This window comes from Ruditapes philippinarum, unplaced genomic scaffold (assembly GCF_026571515.1).
Source record: "Ruditapes philippinarum isolate M1 unplaced genomic scaffold, ASM2657151v2 ctg3156_1_1_1_1, whole genome shotgun sequence".
NCBI lineage: Eukaryota > Metazoa > Mollusca > Bivalvia > Venerida > Veneridae > Ruditapes > Ruditapes philippinarum.
Window position 1 is genome coordinate 60,373 of NW_026856683.1, and position 18,362 is coordinate 78,734.

At 33.7% G+C, this 18,362-nt stretch overlaps 1 protein-coding gene across 1 annotated transcript in view; it reads right to left on the reverse strand.

The window, feature by feature from the left end:
* LOC132747333 (von Willebrand factor D and EGF domain-containing protein-like) overlaps nt 1-17,761 on the reverse strand; it is a 38,339-nt gene extending 20,578 nt beyond the window's left edge. Inside the window, exons 1-6 of the mRNA XM_060736683.1 lie at nt 17,650-17,761; nt 16,457-17,167; nt 12,959-13,129; nt 12,555-12,744; nt 11,993-12,101; nt 11,549-11,644 (exon numbers count right to left, since the gene is read on the reverse strand). Coding sequence (XP_060592666.1) covers nt 11,549-11,644; nt 11,993-12,101; nt 12,555-12,744; nt 12,959-13,129; nt 16,457-17,167; nt 17,650-17,710 — 1,338 coding nt within the window. The 5' untranslated portion in view covers nt 17,711-17,761. The remainder of the gene's footprint in view (nt 1-11,548; nt 11,645-11,992; nt 12,102-12,554; nt 12,745-12,958; nt 13,130-16,456; nt 17,168-17,649) is intronic.
* Nucleotides 17,762-18,362: the final 601 nt, after the last annotated feature.

Below are 18,362 nucleotides of genomic sequence, written 5' to 3' on the forward strand. Positions count from 1 at the left end.
CAGAGGGAAATATACAACTCATTCTTAACATCATCAAATTTCCGAAACAAGTGATCCCTCAGAAGCATTAATCACAACAAAATTACAAGAGAACTGCAGACTCGGTTATAAATATATGAAGAAATATATATATATATATATATATATATGTATAACGTGTTTGCGCTGAAAAAGATTAATTGGAATAAGTCGCCGACGAAATTTGTGGAAATTTGGCTAACATGATAAATTATGTGTATTGTAAAGGTATTTTTGATCATAAGTCTGCCTTACTTATAAAAAAACCCCAAAAACTTCTCAACCATCGCACGGCAGCTTTAACGAAAACAAGAGTTTATAGCTTTGCAAGGTCAACAAAAATGAACAACATTCAATTAACGCATCCTAGCAGTAAACCGGATGTGCAATGTTCATTTAATTTTGTTGCGGTTTATGTTTCCGAGGGATCACCTTTCTTCAGATATTTATCACAATATCAACTTCACGCCGCCTTTCCTTGTTGATCGTGTTTACCACATTTTACTTGTTTTGAAAACAGGACACAAAGTGATCCCTCGGGAGCATGTATCACAGCAGACTCGGTTTGATTGAATCTATACATGAGGGATAATGAATAAGTTCAACATCTTTCACGCCCCCTAACACCGGCTTGAGCGGTACTCAATTCTCTACACTTAATAGTGCTGGCATCAATGATCCCGAAAAACCAGAAACATATAACAACATTGAAGTAAAGTAAGGGGCTACTTTTTCCAGCTGCCACACGGCATGTGCCACCTGCTGTCGTAAAGTATAAAAATCTGGAAACAAAGTGATTCTCTCGGAAGCATTAATCACAACAAAATTACATGAAGATTGCAGACTCGGTTTGATTGAGTCTGTTCTTGTAGTGCAGGAATTAGTTAACGTATAAGAAACGCTTGAATCATGATATATTAAATAATCGGAGAAAAATAGAAAACAGAAAAAATCAATTAGATTATATTTGAAAAAAGAATTAGAATTTTATTGTTTTGCTTAATTCTAAAAACTAGATAAATTTTGTTTGGGAGTCTGAGTAGGAGCATTTAGAAAAACAAGACTTTATCACGTTTTCAGGACTAAACTATGCTGTAAAACTTTTAATGTTTAGGGTTAGGTTGTACCTGTCTTTAGTTGCTATTGGAAGAGTTGCGACAAGATAATCTGGAATTTTGAAGTTTCCAAGTTTATTTTATTTGAAAGATTGTAGAGCAAAAGAGGAATTGTCATGCTTATCTTTGGTATGCAGGCTTCATAACCTCTCACTCTCTTTCGAAATTCCATTTTATTTAGTTTCGCCCATTGTTTCACCTTAAGGGCACACGCTTTTTTATACTTATGGACCATATGCCGCTTTTCATGAAATGGCACTAACGTGTCACATTGAAGCTTTCATGATGACTGTCATATGAACACATCTGCAGATGTTTGAAATTTATATTGTACCAGTTCATGTTAATTGTTGATTTTTTCTTAAGGCGATACTAAGGGGCGTAGATGGTAGCTTGCAATTACAACTACCGTCCATAAACAGGCTAAATTAAACCGAACATGCCTGCAACATTTTCCCGTGTTGGGCTTTCTTTAGGGATTCAGTTTTACTCTGGTCACATTAGTGTTATTTGTTCCGTGTGACGACTGTAAAAGTGTCCCCGTATATTTAATCACAGATGTTATATTTTTGATCTTTGAAGATTTTTCAGCACGACATAATTGTTGTGAGTACATGTATTTGGTACTTTTAGTACTTTCTTTCCATTTTGGTGTTTTCTAGTCGGGACAGCTCATCTGTGATAAGCAGGTTGCTTCATAACTTCTAATCCCCTTTCTTAATTCCATTTTATTAGTTCCGCCGATTGTATTTTCGTTTAGGGCACACGCATTGTATTACTTGGCTTTTCATAGATTGGCACTAACGGTCACATTTAAGATACCATGATAATTGCCATATGAACACATCTGTGGATGTTTCAAAATTAAAATTGTACCAGTTCATGTTAAATATTGAAATCTTCTTAAGCCGATACTAGGGGGCGTAGACGGTAGCTTGCATAGACGGTAGCTTGCAATTACTACTGCCATCCATAAACAAGCTAATTCAAACCAAGCCTGCAACATTTTCAATTTTGCCTTGTGCTTTCTTTAGGGATCCTGTTTTTCTCCACTTTTTTGTACTTACAGAAGCAATACGAGCAGATTCCTTTTCGACTGTGTTTAGTTCGTCTATTTCAAATTTTGTAGTCTTTCAAAGACATTGTAAACAATCATATTACTAATATTTCTAATCTTAAAGTCCAAATTAATGAAAAAGAACTCAAACTTCCTATTATGTATTGGATTCCTAAATTACATAAAAAACCTTACAAAGCCAGATTTATTGCTAATTCTACATCTTGCACTACAAGTAAACTTTCTATTTTATTGACGTCTTGTTTGACTGCCATTAAAACACATGTAATTAGATATTGTGATAAAGTCTATGAAAACACAGGCAAACATCTCTTTTGGTCAATTAAAAATTCTGGTGAAATCTTGGATAAATTCAAAATTAATAACTTTCAAGCTTCAACTGTCAGTACATACGATTTTTCTACACTTTATACAACTTTGCCACATAAATTAATCAATGATAAACTCATTTCCCTAATTCAGAAAACTTTTGCACGGGAAAAAGTTACCTTTCTAGCATGTAATTCGAACAAAGCTTTTTTTACTAACGGTATTGTTAAACATTATACCATGTGGACCTGTGACGAAGTTTGTAGATCACTCTCTTTTCTTTTAGACAACATTTATGTCAGGTTTGGTAATACCCTATTTAAACAGATCATAGGAATTCCTATGGGTACTAATTGTGCACCCCTGGTCGCCGATTTGTTTTTGTACTGCTATGAAAGAGACTTTATGTTGAGTCTCTCGGAAGAGAAACAACAAGATGTTATAGTCGCATTTAATAATACTTCCAGATACCTTGATGATATTTTTAATTTAGATAATCCTTATTTTGATCAAATGGTGTCTGACATTTATCCGCATGAACTACAACTTAATAAAACGAACTCTTGAAATTTTAGTACATCATTTTTGGATCTTCATATTACTATCAACAATAATTCTATTCACACGAAAATTTATGATAAAAGAGATGACTTTGACTTTTGTATAGTTAATTATCCACATTTGGATGGAGACGTACCCCATGCAACATCCTACGGGGTTTATGTTTCTCAGTTAATTAGATTCGCTAGAGCTTGTAACAACGTAAAGGATTTCAACGAGCGGAATATTTTTATTACCAGCAAGCTTCTAAAAACAGGGCTACCGCTATCATAAATTACGGAAATATTTTACTAAATTTTACAATCGTAACTTTGATTTAATTTCTAAATTCAATAGTGATTTAAAAACTCTTCTGCGACAAGGGATTAGCCAGCCTGGATTTTTATGGCGATGTGGTTTACAAACTTCGTAAGATTTTGGGTCATGGTAATTTTTCTGCTGTTTTTACTAAAATTATTAAACGTTTTATTAAAAGAGGTTATGACCCTACTATTTTAAGACATACTGCATGTTTAGTGTTCAACCCTTTTACAGTTGGACACTACGCTTTCCTCTTTTGATTGCATCTGACGGACCAAGTGGGAGACTCTATGATGGATAGTTCGTAAAGCCCTTTGGGACTGAATTGTCTTAATGTTCGTCTTCTGCCTTGCTTCGTCGGGCCCTTGTAGGTGATTTTCTTGTTGCTCTGTCTTCCTTTAGGACATTGAGTACTTTTGTTATGGTCATTGGGTTTACTTTTATATGTTTCTACATGATCATTTTAGTGTTTTACTTATTTAACCTTTTGTAACCATGACAACTGTTAGAATTTCACTTGGCGGGGATTCATTTTATTTACACTGTCTCGTTTATAGGAACATGGTGGGGCTAAGAGCGAGGTTTGGTGCACCATTAACCGGTTTAAACTCCCCAGCAGTCATTATTATGCTGCTGACCGTTCCAAGGCGGCGCCCCACTGTGTTCCTCAGATGTATGTCTATGTTGTTTCATACTGTTTTGGTGACACTTTTGCTTGTGTCCCTTGTTGTTTCTCGTCTACGGTAAGTATCTTCCCCATTGCCTCTCTAGTTTTTATTTCTTTGATTAACCCCCCCCCCCTTCCCCCGGTCTCCTGTCCCCTTCCCCTTTGTGGGCCTATTATTATTTTCTTTGAATTCCTAATCAGTTACAAATTATTTATCATTTATTGATTAACGTGTCGTTGCCCTGTCCTTTTTATGTTTGGGGTCCGCCTGGGCTCCTTGCCATTGGTTCTTGTTGCTGGGTCATATGGGGGTTGCGTTCATTGAACGCCGCCTTTCCTTGTTGATCTTGTTTTTCATATTTTTTCCCCATACATCAGCTTATTCAAGTAAGGGGACGTATGAACAAATGTGAAGTGTGTCTCTAATGTTTTCTATCTAGGTGGAATTTCAGTTTTCTCATTATATTTACCCTTTTAAGGCTTTATCTGCTGTATAATTTTTATGTGTGCGTATTGTGAAGTTATTCGAGAAAAAAACCCACAAAAACAACAGCAACAACAAACAAACAAACAATAGATAAATACAGAATCCCTAAAGAAAGCCCAACGCGGCAAAATTGAAAATGTTGCAGGCTCGGTTTGATTGAGCCTGTTCATGGACGGTACTGTCAAGTGCAAACTACCGTCCACGCCCCCTAGCACCGGCTCAAGCAGAATTCAACATTTAACATAAACTGGTAAAATTTAGAATTTTGAAACATCCGCAGATGTGTTCATATGGCGGTTATCATGGAACCTTTAATGTGACACGTTAGTGCCATTCCATGAAAAGCGGCATATGGTCCCCAAGTAAAAAATGCGTGTGCCCTAAACGAGAAAACAATGGGCGAAACTTAATAAAATGGATTTTTGAAAGGGGATCTGAGGTTATGAAGCCTGCATATTACAGATATAACGTCAAAAGACAAATTAAAAAAACCGGCCTCATATCCTAAGGGTGATTCAACAGCATTTAAGTGGGGAAATACTGGAACCACCCAACAAGAAAGATGCCGAATAGATAGAACTAAAATACCACAAGCACAACAATAATGTCGTGCTGAACGATCTTTAAGGATCGGAAATATAACATCCCTGATTGAATGTACGGGGCGGCTATAAAGCTATTTCAACCAACCAACCAACCAACAAATCATATGAACATCCGTTACAAAGATGTTTTTGACAAACTAGTTCAGAAAATGAAATGACTTAAGTTCACGAGACGCTTGAAATTCATTAGTTCCCTCTTATGTTTATGTTGATGATGGAAAATATTTTTGCATTTATGCTGTTTGAAGAAGTCTTTACTACTGTGAAATCATTTTAAATCGAATTTTCCGGCAAAAGGCAATTTCGTGGGGTCGTAAATTTGTGGATTTCAATTTCCAGGTTACAAAAAATATGGGGCCGAAAATTCGAAAATTTCAAAATTCGATGAAGCCATACAAACAATATTTTGCTATGACATTGTTGACACGTGCAAGTTCACGTGTTTCCACCTCACCAAACAACCGAAGATTCGTAACTATAGTAAGTAACATACCGATCGGTCTTCTCAATTAACAAGTGTCAGGTGTCAATTATACTTTATAATATGTTGCGTATCTTTTTCATAGTTAAAATTTTAAGGTGTGTAAAAACCGTCTTTATGAATTTTAAAGCTGTGAATAACGTTGGCTTTCCGTCTTTGATATTGCAATCTTAATTATAATAAGCGCCAATTAACCTTTTTGTTTGCAGCATTGTAATAGGTACACCAATACCCAAGTTAGTTTCTAGATATATACGACAGGCTATCAGTGTTCGTTTCTAATTCGTTTTTATGACTGTTCACATGTACATGTATATGTTATACTAAATCGATTATGTCTTTGACTCAGTGGACTTCAGCATACTAGTATCTTTCAGCTACACAGACGATGTAATCTTCTAACGTGTGCATTTTTGAAATTGAATTTATGTGTGTATAATATTGTTGTTAAATCTTTCAATAAAATTGTTTTATCTTTTGCTATATGGGTTGCCAACGACGCAGTTGAAACACTTACAAAATCAAGGAAGAGAAAACGTGGTCAATATAGCCATTATGATGAGACTCGAGCAAAGATTGCCCGGTTCGAAATTGACAATGGTGTTGCGAAAGCTTCACGCAAATTTACATCTGAGCTTGGTCGTAATGTCAGTGAAACAACTGTACGCAGAATGAGAGACCAGTACTTTAAACTTAAGAAATCAAGTAATTTTGATTTTAATTAACAGGCACTTTTTACAGTTATAAGTATTTTTTTCCGATGCAATGTCACTCTTGTGAATGTGTACAACGAATTTAAGAATGAGGTGGGAATGATTGGATTCAACTGTAAATTCTTGTTACTGAGATACCGTTTTTGAAATGAGCTTTCAACTAAATAGTTTCATTATAAGTAATAATGTTCAACTTCCTTATCATATATAAAAGTATTAAAATTAGCGACATGTCGATATACAAAATACGCGTTCCTTTAACAGCCACGTGCGACGCTGTAACTGTACTGTGTATCGGAACTTGCAAACTTTAACTTGATTTTTGTTATTATGTTTTAAAAAAAATTCTAAAATTTATTGTTATATAAGTATTGTACATTTTTAGAAGGGTGTGACAGCTCAACTATTCCGCGTTTTCCGAAGTGTGCGCCTGCGTTGCTTGAGTATTTAGACGTTGACGTGCATAGTTGGGTTCGTCAAGTGCGACTTCAAGGGGGTGTTATTAATGCCAGAGTTGTAATGGCCGGTGCCGAAGCAATTGGGACAAAACATGCCAAGCATAAGCTGGAACGCTACGGAGGACATATAATCACCTCTAAGTATTATGCCAGATCGCTACTTCGTCGTATGGGGTTCGTGAAACGCAGGAGCACCAAGAATGTGAAACAACTGCCGTCCGACTTCGAAGAAATGAAGGCTACTTTCGTTGAAAAAGTGTCAAACGTAGTGAAACAGCACAATATTCCTGACGCGTAAGTGATAAATTGAGATCAAACAGGTGTTCAGATGGCGCCCGGCGGTGACTGGACTATGGATGCACGTGGTTTGCAACAAGTTCCCATAACTGGCTTAGACGATAAACACCAAATCACGTTAGTGTTAGCTATAGCTAAGGACGGAACATTTCTTCCACCACAGTTGATTTACGCTGGTAAGACAGAGAGATGCTTGCCTAAGTGTAACTTTCCTGATTTGTGGGATGTAACGTTACGTACACTGAAAGTCACTGGAGTAATGAAGAGTCCATGTTGCGTTACGTTTAGAAAATCATTGTACCATATGAACAGACTGCCTCTTGTGAAATCTAGTCAGCAGGCCGTAGCTATCTTTGATGTGTATCGGGCCCATCAGAGTCCAAGTGTTCTAAAGAAGTTAAAGGACAATGGTATTACGCCGCTAGATGTCGCAGTAAATTATGATTACAAGGAGGCTCCTAAGGCGCATTTTCACGAGAGGTACACACAACAAGTGATCGATACATTAAATAGTTGTGATGAAAGTACACGCACTCCTGTTGATTTGAAAACTTCAACGCTGAAACCAATCCACGCTAAATGAATCGTTAGTGCACACGCACAAATGGAGAACAGAGGTGATCTAGTACAGACAGGGTTCAGGAAAGCCTAACATTAAATATTGTAACAACAGTAAATGAGTGTTTAGTAGTACCATGTATTTTAAAATGTGCTTGCATTTCTTTTAATTAAGATGTTTATACGCAAACTACCAAGTTACGGATTGTGCTTTAACTTTTAGCAAACTAACGATAGAAACAATTACTGACATTTTTCATGTCAGATATTTAATATGTGCTGTTAATAGTTTATGTCAAATAATTATGTACTGTTCATGTAAATAAATGAGTTGATATTGATAATATGTTTCATTGATTTAAAAAACTAGAAGTAAACAAATTAATGTAACGTACATGACAGTTGTTTTTATTTACGTAGTATTTACGTAGTAGTTGAATAGTATAACCATCCGATTATCATAAAATATGAATTTGGTGAGAAAACAGCAGATGAAATCTAGTAGTCAATTTACTATACGAAGTTATAAATACCAAAGTAATAATATTATAATATACTCCATATCTGTACAAATAAACATTTCATTCAGTGACCGTATAAATACAAATAGCATCCGCAGTATAGTGCGGTTTGACAGTCACGTGACCCTACGTCACTACAATTTCTACTTTCAGTTTGGATTGCACTTGGTAAACAAACAAAAACGGGTACACACATACAAAACTCTTTAGTATGATAAGTATCCGATTAACACCTATGTTTATCTTTAAGTCAATGAATGAAGTACAAAAAATCGAAGGTAGGCACACAGTTTGTCTACAGACGAGCTAGGTATAGAGTAATTTTACATAACTCCCTCTTAGGAAACCCAACAATATAATTTCAGTTTTAAAACAAAAAGGCTACTGACCTGATCTTTGCCTGAAAATCTGTGTGTTTCATGCAAATCATCGTTGAAGCCCAAAAAAAATTCAGACTGAATTCAGATCCGTAGATTTGTAAAAAGTAAAAAGTCGCCCAGTACATTCAAACAGAGATGTTTTATTTCCGATCCTTAAAGATTGTTCAGCACGACAATATTTTTAGTTCTTTCTATCCGGCTATTTTCTTGTTGGGTGGTTCCAGTATTCCTCATTTGAATACTGTTGAGTCGCCCTTAGGATATATGGCCTGCTTTTTAAATTTGTCCTTTGACCTCTTATCTGTGATATGCAGGCTTCATAACCTCTGATCCCCCTATGAAATTCAATTTTATTTAGTTCCGCCCATTGTTTTCTCGTAAAGCCACATGCACCTTTTTACTTGGGGACCATATGCCGATTTTATGAAATGGCACTTACGTGTCACATTGAAGGTTTCATGATAACCGCCATAATAACACATTTGCGGATGTTTCAAAATTTAATGTTAAATGTTGAATTCTGCTTAAGCCGGTGCGAGGGGCGTGGACAGTAGTTTGAACTTGACAGTACCGTCCATGAACAGGCTCAATCAAACCGAGCCTGCAACATTTTCAATTTTGCCGTGTTAGACTTACTTTAGGGATTCTTATTTTCTCTATTGTATCTATTCAATAACCCGCCATATCATGCCATTATATGATTGCAAATGTGCTCTTAACAAGAAAACAATAGATAAGAATGAATGGAATATTCAAGGGAAACTGAGGAAGATTGTAATAGACAGAAGATAACTTGTCCTGAACTACAAATACATAAATAAAGATGTCGTTCTGAAACTTTTTATATTCATTCATATTCATGTTCATGTCATCATATTGTATTGCATTTAACTAATTGTTAGTCCCCTACCGGTTTACCGGAGGGAACTTTAGGTTTACCCTCCGTCCGTCTGTCCGTCAGTCCGTCCGTCTGTCCGTCCGTCAGTCCGTCTGTCCACAAAACTGGATCCCGCGATAACGCAAAAAGTACTGAAAATATTTTAATGAAACTTGAGCGTGGACGGTAACTTGCACTTTCCAGTACCGTCCATGAACAGGCTCAATCAAACCGAGCCTGCAACATTTTCAATTTTGTCGTGTTGGGCTTTCTTTAGGGATTCTGTATTCATCTATTTTTTGATATATGGATGGATGGCAGTATGGAGATTATGCACGTCTTTTTCTTTTCTTCCTATGTTGAAAATTCTGGTTGCTATGGCAACAAATAGACTGAAAATATGGCAAATTTTACACATAACCTGGATCCCGGGATAACGCAAAAAGTACTGAAAATATTTTTATGAAACTTGATATATGGATAGATGGCAGTATGGAGATTATGCACGTCTTTTTCTTTTCTTCCTATGTTGAAAATTTTGGTTGCTATGGCAACAAATAGACTGAAAATATGGCAAATTTTACACATAACCTGGATCCAGTGATAACACAAAAAGTACTGAAAATATGTTTATGAAACTTGACATATGGGTAGATGGCAGTATGGAAATAATGCACATCCTTTTCTTATCTTCCTATGTTGAAAATTCTGGTTGCTATGGCAACAAATAGACTGAATTTCAAGATTTCTGATTCTAGTTTTTAAGTTTTTTCACTATAAGTTCTTTATTTCTTAAGGTATTTTCTTCAAACTTTAAATATAAGTTGCTTGTCATCAACCACATCATATGTGACAAGGTTTACAACTCTAGCGCAAAATTTATCAGAATTACCTCCCTTGAACTTAAAATTTTCATGAAAAAAACATTTTTTTTAATAACTTCTTTTTCTGAATGTATCTATTTCAAACTTCATATAAATGTTTCTTATTATCACTCAACATTTGTGAGTGTTCAATACTCTACTAAGACTATTTCCAGAATTATGCCCCTTTTGAACTTAGACTTTTTTTTGAGAAATTGGTAATTTTTACTCCAACTTCTTCAATCATGGTAGGATTTTAAAAATGTTATATTTTGATAACAGGGATGTTTCAAAAATAACTTTAGAGTGTCCTTCAGTCCGTCTGTCTGTACATTAAAACTGTTTCCTGTGATCACTTTTAAAGAACTTTTTCAACAAATTTACTTAAAATAGGAACATAAGTGAATGGCCAATGGCCCTTCAGAATGTTGCTTGGGCTCTTACCGGTAGGGGACTTATGGATTGCTTGCAATACTATGATAATTGCTTGTTATTAATTGTGTTGTCATTGCATTTTATAACACAGCATTTCAGCTATAATTTACAAAGCAAGTGGGAGTTTTTTTTTATTATAAAGAACTACCAAGTGAGGACTATTTCTGTATTGTTTCAGCACAACCTACCAAATGTTTAAAGAGTTTTTCCAATTTCTAGCTCTGAAGGCCATTTTGTTCAGCGGACTGAAATCATCTTAACAATTTCTGGCAAAAAACACCCTAGAATCATTTCTGAATAGTTGGCTAAATGACAGAAGAGAAAGTTTCATGAAAGTCTTATTTCTGCTCGAACGTCTGGTGGTCATTTTATGCAAAGACGGAACCATTTACGCAATATTTTGTAGAGAATTCTTTATAATGATCATTGCTGTACAGTTTAATCTAAGTCTTCCAAGTTGTTTTAAAGGAGATGTGATTTAAAAGGTTTTTTTTTATTTTTTTTTTATTTTAAGTTCTAGTGGCAATTCTGTTTAGCGGATCGGAACGAATTGAAAAATCTTTATACAAGACTAACCAAGAAATATTCATGTGAAGTTTTCTCAGCAGTTAAAGAAGATATGTTGTTTAGTTAACAGTAAATTACGGACGAGACGGACACATTATGATATAAATTATGATACTATTTCAAAATTGTTTCTCATTCTCTGGCGCTCTGTGAGAATGTTATAGCAAAGATTAATTTGCTTTTATACATTCAAGTAAATATCTATAGGAACAGAACAATAATAATATCCTCTATTTCTATTTAAATCTAAACACTTACTTTAATGCCTGCATAGTAGCTTTTACTGTACATCATGTCAGTTTCCCCGCCAACTGAAGCACCAGGAGGTGTAAGTGCACTGACACCACAATGAATCTTGAAAGATACAATGTGCAATAACTGTCGTCAAAGGTTTTAAGTAACGGAAACTACGATCATTAAAGTGAATAACACCGTTTTAAAAAAAGAAATAAAGAATTTTGCATTTTAAAGGTGCCTACTACAGCCAAATTTACAAGACATTCAAATATGATAGAAAGGGCATATGTATTCCAAGTGTACCTTTTTTTAAGCTGGTTTGTTAATTGTTTCAAAATGTATAGTTTTCATATTTGAAAACTGCATTTATTTTGTAATTTCTTTATCGAATGAAAATGTGCTATGCAGTGTACAAATTACACCATTGTTTCATTATTTATTTCAGTAGCACATTATGATACTTACATCAAAACCCATTTTAATGGAGTTGTCGTGAAGAACGTTTTGGTGAAAAAATAAGTCATCGGGATTTGGTGATGGGCCGTTTGTGAGAAGAAATACTCCGTTCACATACCTGTGTTCAAATTGAATGTAGAGGGTATCTTTAGTGTGAAAATAATGCAATCCTTTTAAATGATATAGACCGATATACTTATATACATGAATCAGTGATAAAAATAATTGTTTGAAATAACGAAAAGCAATAAATATAAGTTATTAATTTCATGTCGGATAACCATTCAACTTGAATGATTTGAAATTTTATGAATACTTTATATACAATTTACTCAAAAAATGTGTACGGTGATAGAGAAGCTGTTCAGGTATAACATGACTAAAAATTATTCTGTCAAAAGCAAAATATTTTCATTTATTGCTTTTGTAAATGACGCTTGGGACTGATAATTATGAATATTTAATTCTACTTTCCAAAAGCCTGAACATTTCCTCGATAACAGCATTTTACAGATGAAATATCATAATTAATTCAAAAATTTGAGAAATTAAAGTACACGTCTGGTATTACCAGTTGACTTTGTAAAAGAAGCCCGTCTGTAGATTAAAAATACATCTGAAGTAAAAATATGGTATATAGTTGATGGAATTTCCAAATGGACCAGATTCTGGTATTTCTGTGAATTTGAGCTCCGGTGCTATGCCTATATGTCCGAGTGCAACATGTAAGTTATTAGGACAACTGGGTTGGGATTGCTTTTCTGAAAAAATTAAACGTATGCACTAATTATCATTTTTCTTGTTATTATTAAGTTATATATTATAGCAATATGAAATCAATTTACAAAGTGTAATTGTATTTACGTTTTAACAGATATAAATGAAATTTTAATGCATTTTCTTCTTGATAGTTGAAATACGTTTGAGTGTTGGTCTGTTATTTGCATTTCTTTATAAAAATAATTAATACTTTACTGAAACAAAATGCTCTGTATAACTTTGTCGGGGGCAGGTAATACTGTATTTCACGTCCACATTTCCTTATCTTCACTTGATAGTGTAAATCGCACGGGTACAAGTGATCAAGTACACATGCAGTTACTGTTATCGGTGTTTCACTCAATGTATCTATCAGTGGATGTGTGTCTGAAGGAAATATTACAATAAATATAATTGTAATATTCAATGTTTCCCAAATGTAAGATACTAGAAATATTAATATGTTACAGTTGTCTTTCAATGGACTTGGTCGTTTATGAGCACAAAAAGATCAATAACAATAATGAAATTCCAGATGCATTCAAAGATTTGAAATATTCATAATCTTAAATCAAAAAACGCTATTTATTTTATCAGGAAACATTTTTTGAAAAAATATATATTATAGTTCTATAATTTAAACATGCATGGCTTAGCATTATAATATATTAATATATTTATGTATAATTTCCTTAAATCAATATAACATGGGCAAATAAAAAAAGATACTCGTCCTCAATGTCATGCTTATAACAGTATATACAACAAGAAAAGCATTGATGCAAAGCATCAAAGGCAACTCCAAAAATATCTGAGCAAGTTTTGCACTTAAATAACAAAAGATGTGTACTTTATAGCAGCACCATTACATGTGAACTGGAGGCTAGGCCCAGTTTAAGTTGAAACTTAAACAAAAAGAATAGACTCTGTCTAGACAATTTATTGTCAATTAACCAGTCTTAAAAGACTCATGCCATAGGAGAGAATTTCTCCAGATTTATTTTTTGAAATGTGATAGCTCAATCGCTACAGCCGCGGTACATTATTGGCGACGCCGGTGAGCGGCGTCGTCTCTTATGGAATGCTTTTTATTTTGGCCTATGGAAGGAGCTATTATTATTAGCAGTTAATGTCATGTTTTATTTTGATTCGTAAAAATCAAGTAAACAAATATGTTGTTATATTTGTATTTAAAAACTTTATGTAAAAAGCATGTGCATTGTGTTATAAACGATTATCCCATTGATTTTATCCATATTACGTTTATCTATTGCACAGAATGATTGTTTTTACAAAGTGTACCAGTATCCGGATGTTGAAAGCTATCCGATTTTCTGCAATTACTGCTGTCACATGGCCATCTAACTTTTTATAATACTTTTGCATTGCTTAAAAAATTAAGCCTGCAACATTTCATAATTTTGCTGTTTAGGGTGTTCTTTTGGGTTTCAGGTTTTCCCTATTTTAAGGGTCTATCTTATGTATTACTTACTATTTTGTTGTATAAAATTTACCAGTTGTAAGGTCATCAAAAGCATAGAGGCCCTGAGTAGTGACTATTGATAGATTGATTTTACTTGCTTTATATACCTTAGACTGGATTTTTCTAGATTGTTCAGTTAGTACATACCTACAGTTATTATTCTACAGGAATATTCTAATCACTTCGTGAAACTAATTATTATTATGTTGTGGTTTTGAACTGTTTCATTATTAAAGAGAAAATGTGAAGCCGGCCGGATAGCTCAGTTGGTCTTCTGACAGTCATGGGTTCGAGTCATGGTCAGGCAGTTTCAGTCAGGGCTTAGAAGTGGTTTTTCAACTGACACATTTGTTACATAAAATCTTAAATTGCAAGGCATTATATCCAAGTACTTTTCGTACTAAAAATAACTTTTAACATGATTATAAACTTCTAAAACAGGACTTTTTACATTATTTACTTGCCACCCTTGAACAAAACTATCGATAATCCATTGTTTAAAACATATTATTATATAATCTATAAATAGCTTTAAGTTAACTTTCTCCGATTGGTTATGATGTAATATTTGATAAAAAATAACTAGTGAATATCAGAATATATTCACTGTTTTTTCTTCTAAAAATAGATTTTCTGAGTATATTTATGGTTTTTCTCTCTCTAAAAACAGATTTTCTGGAAAGCCATGCAATGACGTGACGTCACACAAAGTTTGTTGTTATTTTCTTGGAAAACTTTAGACAACTCCCAAACTGAAATTTGTCTATTTTAGTCACCGTCTTTAAACTTTAAGAATATTTCGAATTAAGCGTGCCAATGCGCTCTTTTAAGTGTCGGTCCCAGATATTTGAAAATGTAGACAAGCTAAAAAATGTCGATTTCCGTCGTATTGAATTGCATATTTGATATGATCCTTTATAAAAGCGTTTTATGAATTATATAAATAAACAAATATGTACTTTTTAGGTGGTAAATATGATGTGATATGTACTTAAAAATAATATTTACCACGGTTATCGCCTCGGTCAATATTTTTTTTCAGTACATATCACAGCATATTCACCAGCTAAAAAGTTCATATTTGTATAATATAAACTCTTTTTACAAACGGTAACAGGCGAATCCCATACATATGCACAACCATAATCATATAATATTTTATTCAGATTTGACAGCCACTTTTTCTATCACAATAAACAATTATCATACGCAATTGTATACTCGTGCTGTAATATTATATTATCTGTTTTGTCCGTTTAAACCAATATTTAATATTTTTTTACAAATCTCATAATATAAAGAGGATATCGCGCAAGTTCACGTTATACCGCAGTTGAGTATGTCGTTGTTTTAAATATTTTTTTTACAAAATTTGAGATGTATTCTTTCATTTTTTTTTGATTTACTGAATCCCGATATTTCTAGTAATACATAATTTAAAATAGAACCAACAAATGAATAAAACAATTGACAAATAAGTTAAGGTTTTAATCTATATTTGTGACAATGAATAAGTAACAAATTTAAGGCTTTCAATGCTTTACCTACTAAATGCTCCTAATTTATAAACTGAACTACCTGTATAATTAGAAATTGTACCCAAATAGTAAAGTCTTATACTATTGTAGAAAAAGTCTTCGTTGCTTAATACTCCGCCTCGCCTCCTTAATACAAAACTTTTGTTTTATCGGTATTTACTTCTAGACTCCATGTTTTATAATAAGTACATAAAAGCTTAAAAGATTGATTTACTAGGGGTATTTTGACTTCTTTGAACTTTTAGAGAGATATAATATCAGTACAACGGTAGATTTCTGTTAGGCATGCTGCTTTAAATGACTTCATAAAACTTTTTTAACAATTGGTCAATACACAAATTTTATACAATACAGTTATATGAACATAAAAGGATGTAAGCTATTTGAAAAGAAGAACCATAAGGCCTTATTTATCTTTATAGAATTTTCTGCCTTTACAATCAGAAACAATTCAGAATAAAGGACAGATAGGTGATTCCTTTTTTTGCCAAAATCCTACAAGCATGCAAAATAAATCGTATTTGTTTTTTTTTTTAATTCACCCTATATGTATTTCACACATATGTAACCTGTTGCGAAAAAGTCAAGCGTAAAAATTGGAACGTTCCTTATCAGAGTTGTAATACCATATTCAATTTATAATATGTATATTCAATTTCTATTTAGATTGCTTTTATTCAAGTTAAATTTTACCTTTCAAGTAAATTGGATAATACGTTGAACAATGACCATAATCCAGTGTTATGCTCGAGTCGACCATGATATATTGCCATCCATTATGTACTGCACTGTACCATTCATAGTTAAGGTTAACATCACTGAGAAACTCATCATTATGTCTTTGGAACTCATCATTATTTCTTTGGAACTCATCATTATCACTGAGAAACTCATCATTATCACTGAGGAACTCATCATAACTTCTTTTGAACTCATCATTATCACTAAGGGACTCATCATTTTTTTTGTAGAACTCATCATAATTTCTGAGGAACTCATCATTATTTCTAAGCAAGTCATCATTATCACTGAGGGACTCATCATTATCACTGAGGGACTCATCACTTTCACTGAGGGAGTCATCATAATCACTGAGGGACTCATCATTATCAGTGAGGAACTCATCATTTCTGCGTTTGAACTCATCATTATCACTGAGGGACTCACCATTTTTTCTGAGGAACTCATCATTATTTCTAAGGAACTCATCATTATCACTGAGGGACACATCATTATCACTGAGGGACTCATCACTTTCACTGAGGGAGTCATCATAATCACTGAGGGACTCATCATTATCACTGAGGAACTCATCATTAAAAGCTACGTTGTTTGAACCGTCTTCTGTTGGTTTACGGCGCGGCAAGTCAGGTAACTGTTTGACATCATCACAACATGTGCAATCTGAATAAATACAATCTACTTACTGTAAGCACTAATTTATTATTCGTAATGCTTCCTTTCATGCTTCCGTTCTACAACTCTTAAATAATAATTGCAAAAAATATCAAAGAGAAACTTACACATACGTAGGCCATTAAGTCAGAGAACAGTTAACAAGTAAATTTTCTGAGTGATTAATTGCAATTGTACTTGAACAAGATTATAAATATTTGTATCACAGCTTTTTCTAAAGTCTATAAAGTCGTACACTCATAGTTTAAAACTTTTCGCGATGAATATGTATCCAATTCATTAAAAGGTATTTCCTAGATTTCACAGAATCGATAAAAAATTGAAATAAAAATAAAATGTGAAAATAAGAATTCTTCTTGAATGTATTAAAAATGCATTGTTTGTCAAACGCTTCAGTAATATCATTATAGGATATTTGATATTCTATACGTATTTCATACCTCTTTAAATTAAATAAAAGAAAAACTCACCAACATGTGGATTACAAACAACAAACAGTATGAAAATACAAACAATCCGTGTTTCCTTCATCGCTGTCTGCGTACTAATGGATATCTAAGCAAACGATATCTCACTATATCAATATTTTTAACTAGTAGGTGCCAAAACCGTTAAATAAATGCCGCACATCAGTGAGTATTATCAAATCATACAGAAAGTACAAAGGACATATTTATTTTATTACCCACAGGGACCCGGCACAATGTTGGGATAGTGTAAAAAGTATTTCGGGCTGTATATTTAATATATAGACAAGGGATTCAACACGCTAAATCGGCCGAATGGCGCTAGTCCAGTATAGTCAAAATTGCAATTTTGACTATACCGGACTAGTGACATTCGGTCAACCATATCTGTCCACCATATCTGTAACGTTTCACTGATTAAAATTGTTAAACAATCCTTTGTTGTATGCTTAAATCGTCTGCATGTTCCAGTTTGACACATAATTATTTACATTGCAATTACTTCCGTTGAAAACGGATGCTCAATTTTTGACTATTCAACAAAAAGATATTTTATACGCGAAAAGCACACTAGGGTACAAACAACTAAATTTTATGAGTCCAGAGAATCGATGTCCTATCGTGGTTTAACGTCGAAAAAAAATGGCGGCCATTTTATTTCATTTTATTTAGAAAATAGACCACGTGACCAGATTTTATACTGTTAAAAAATAATG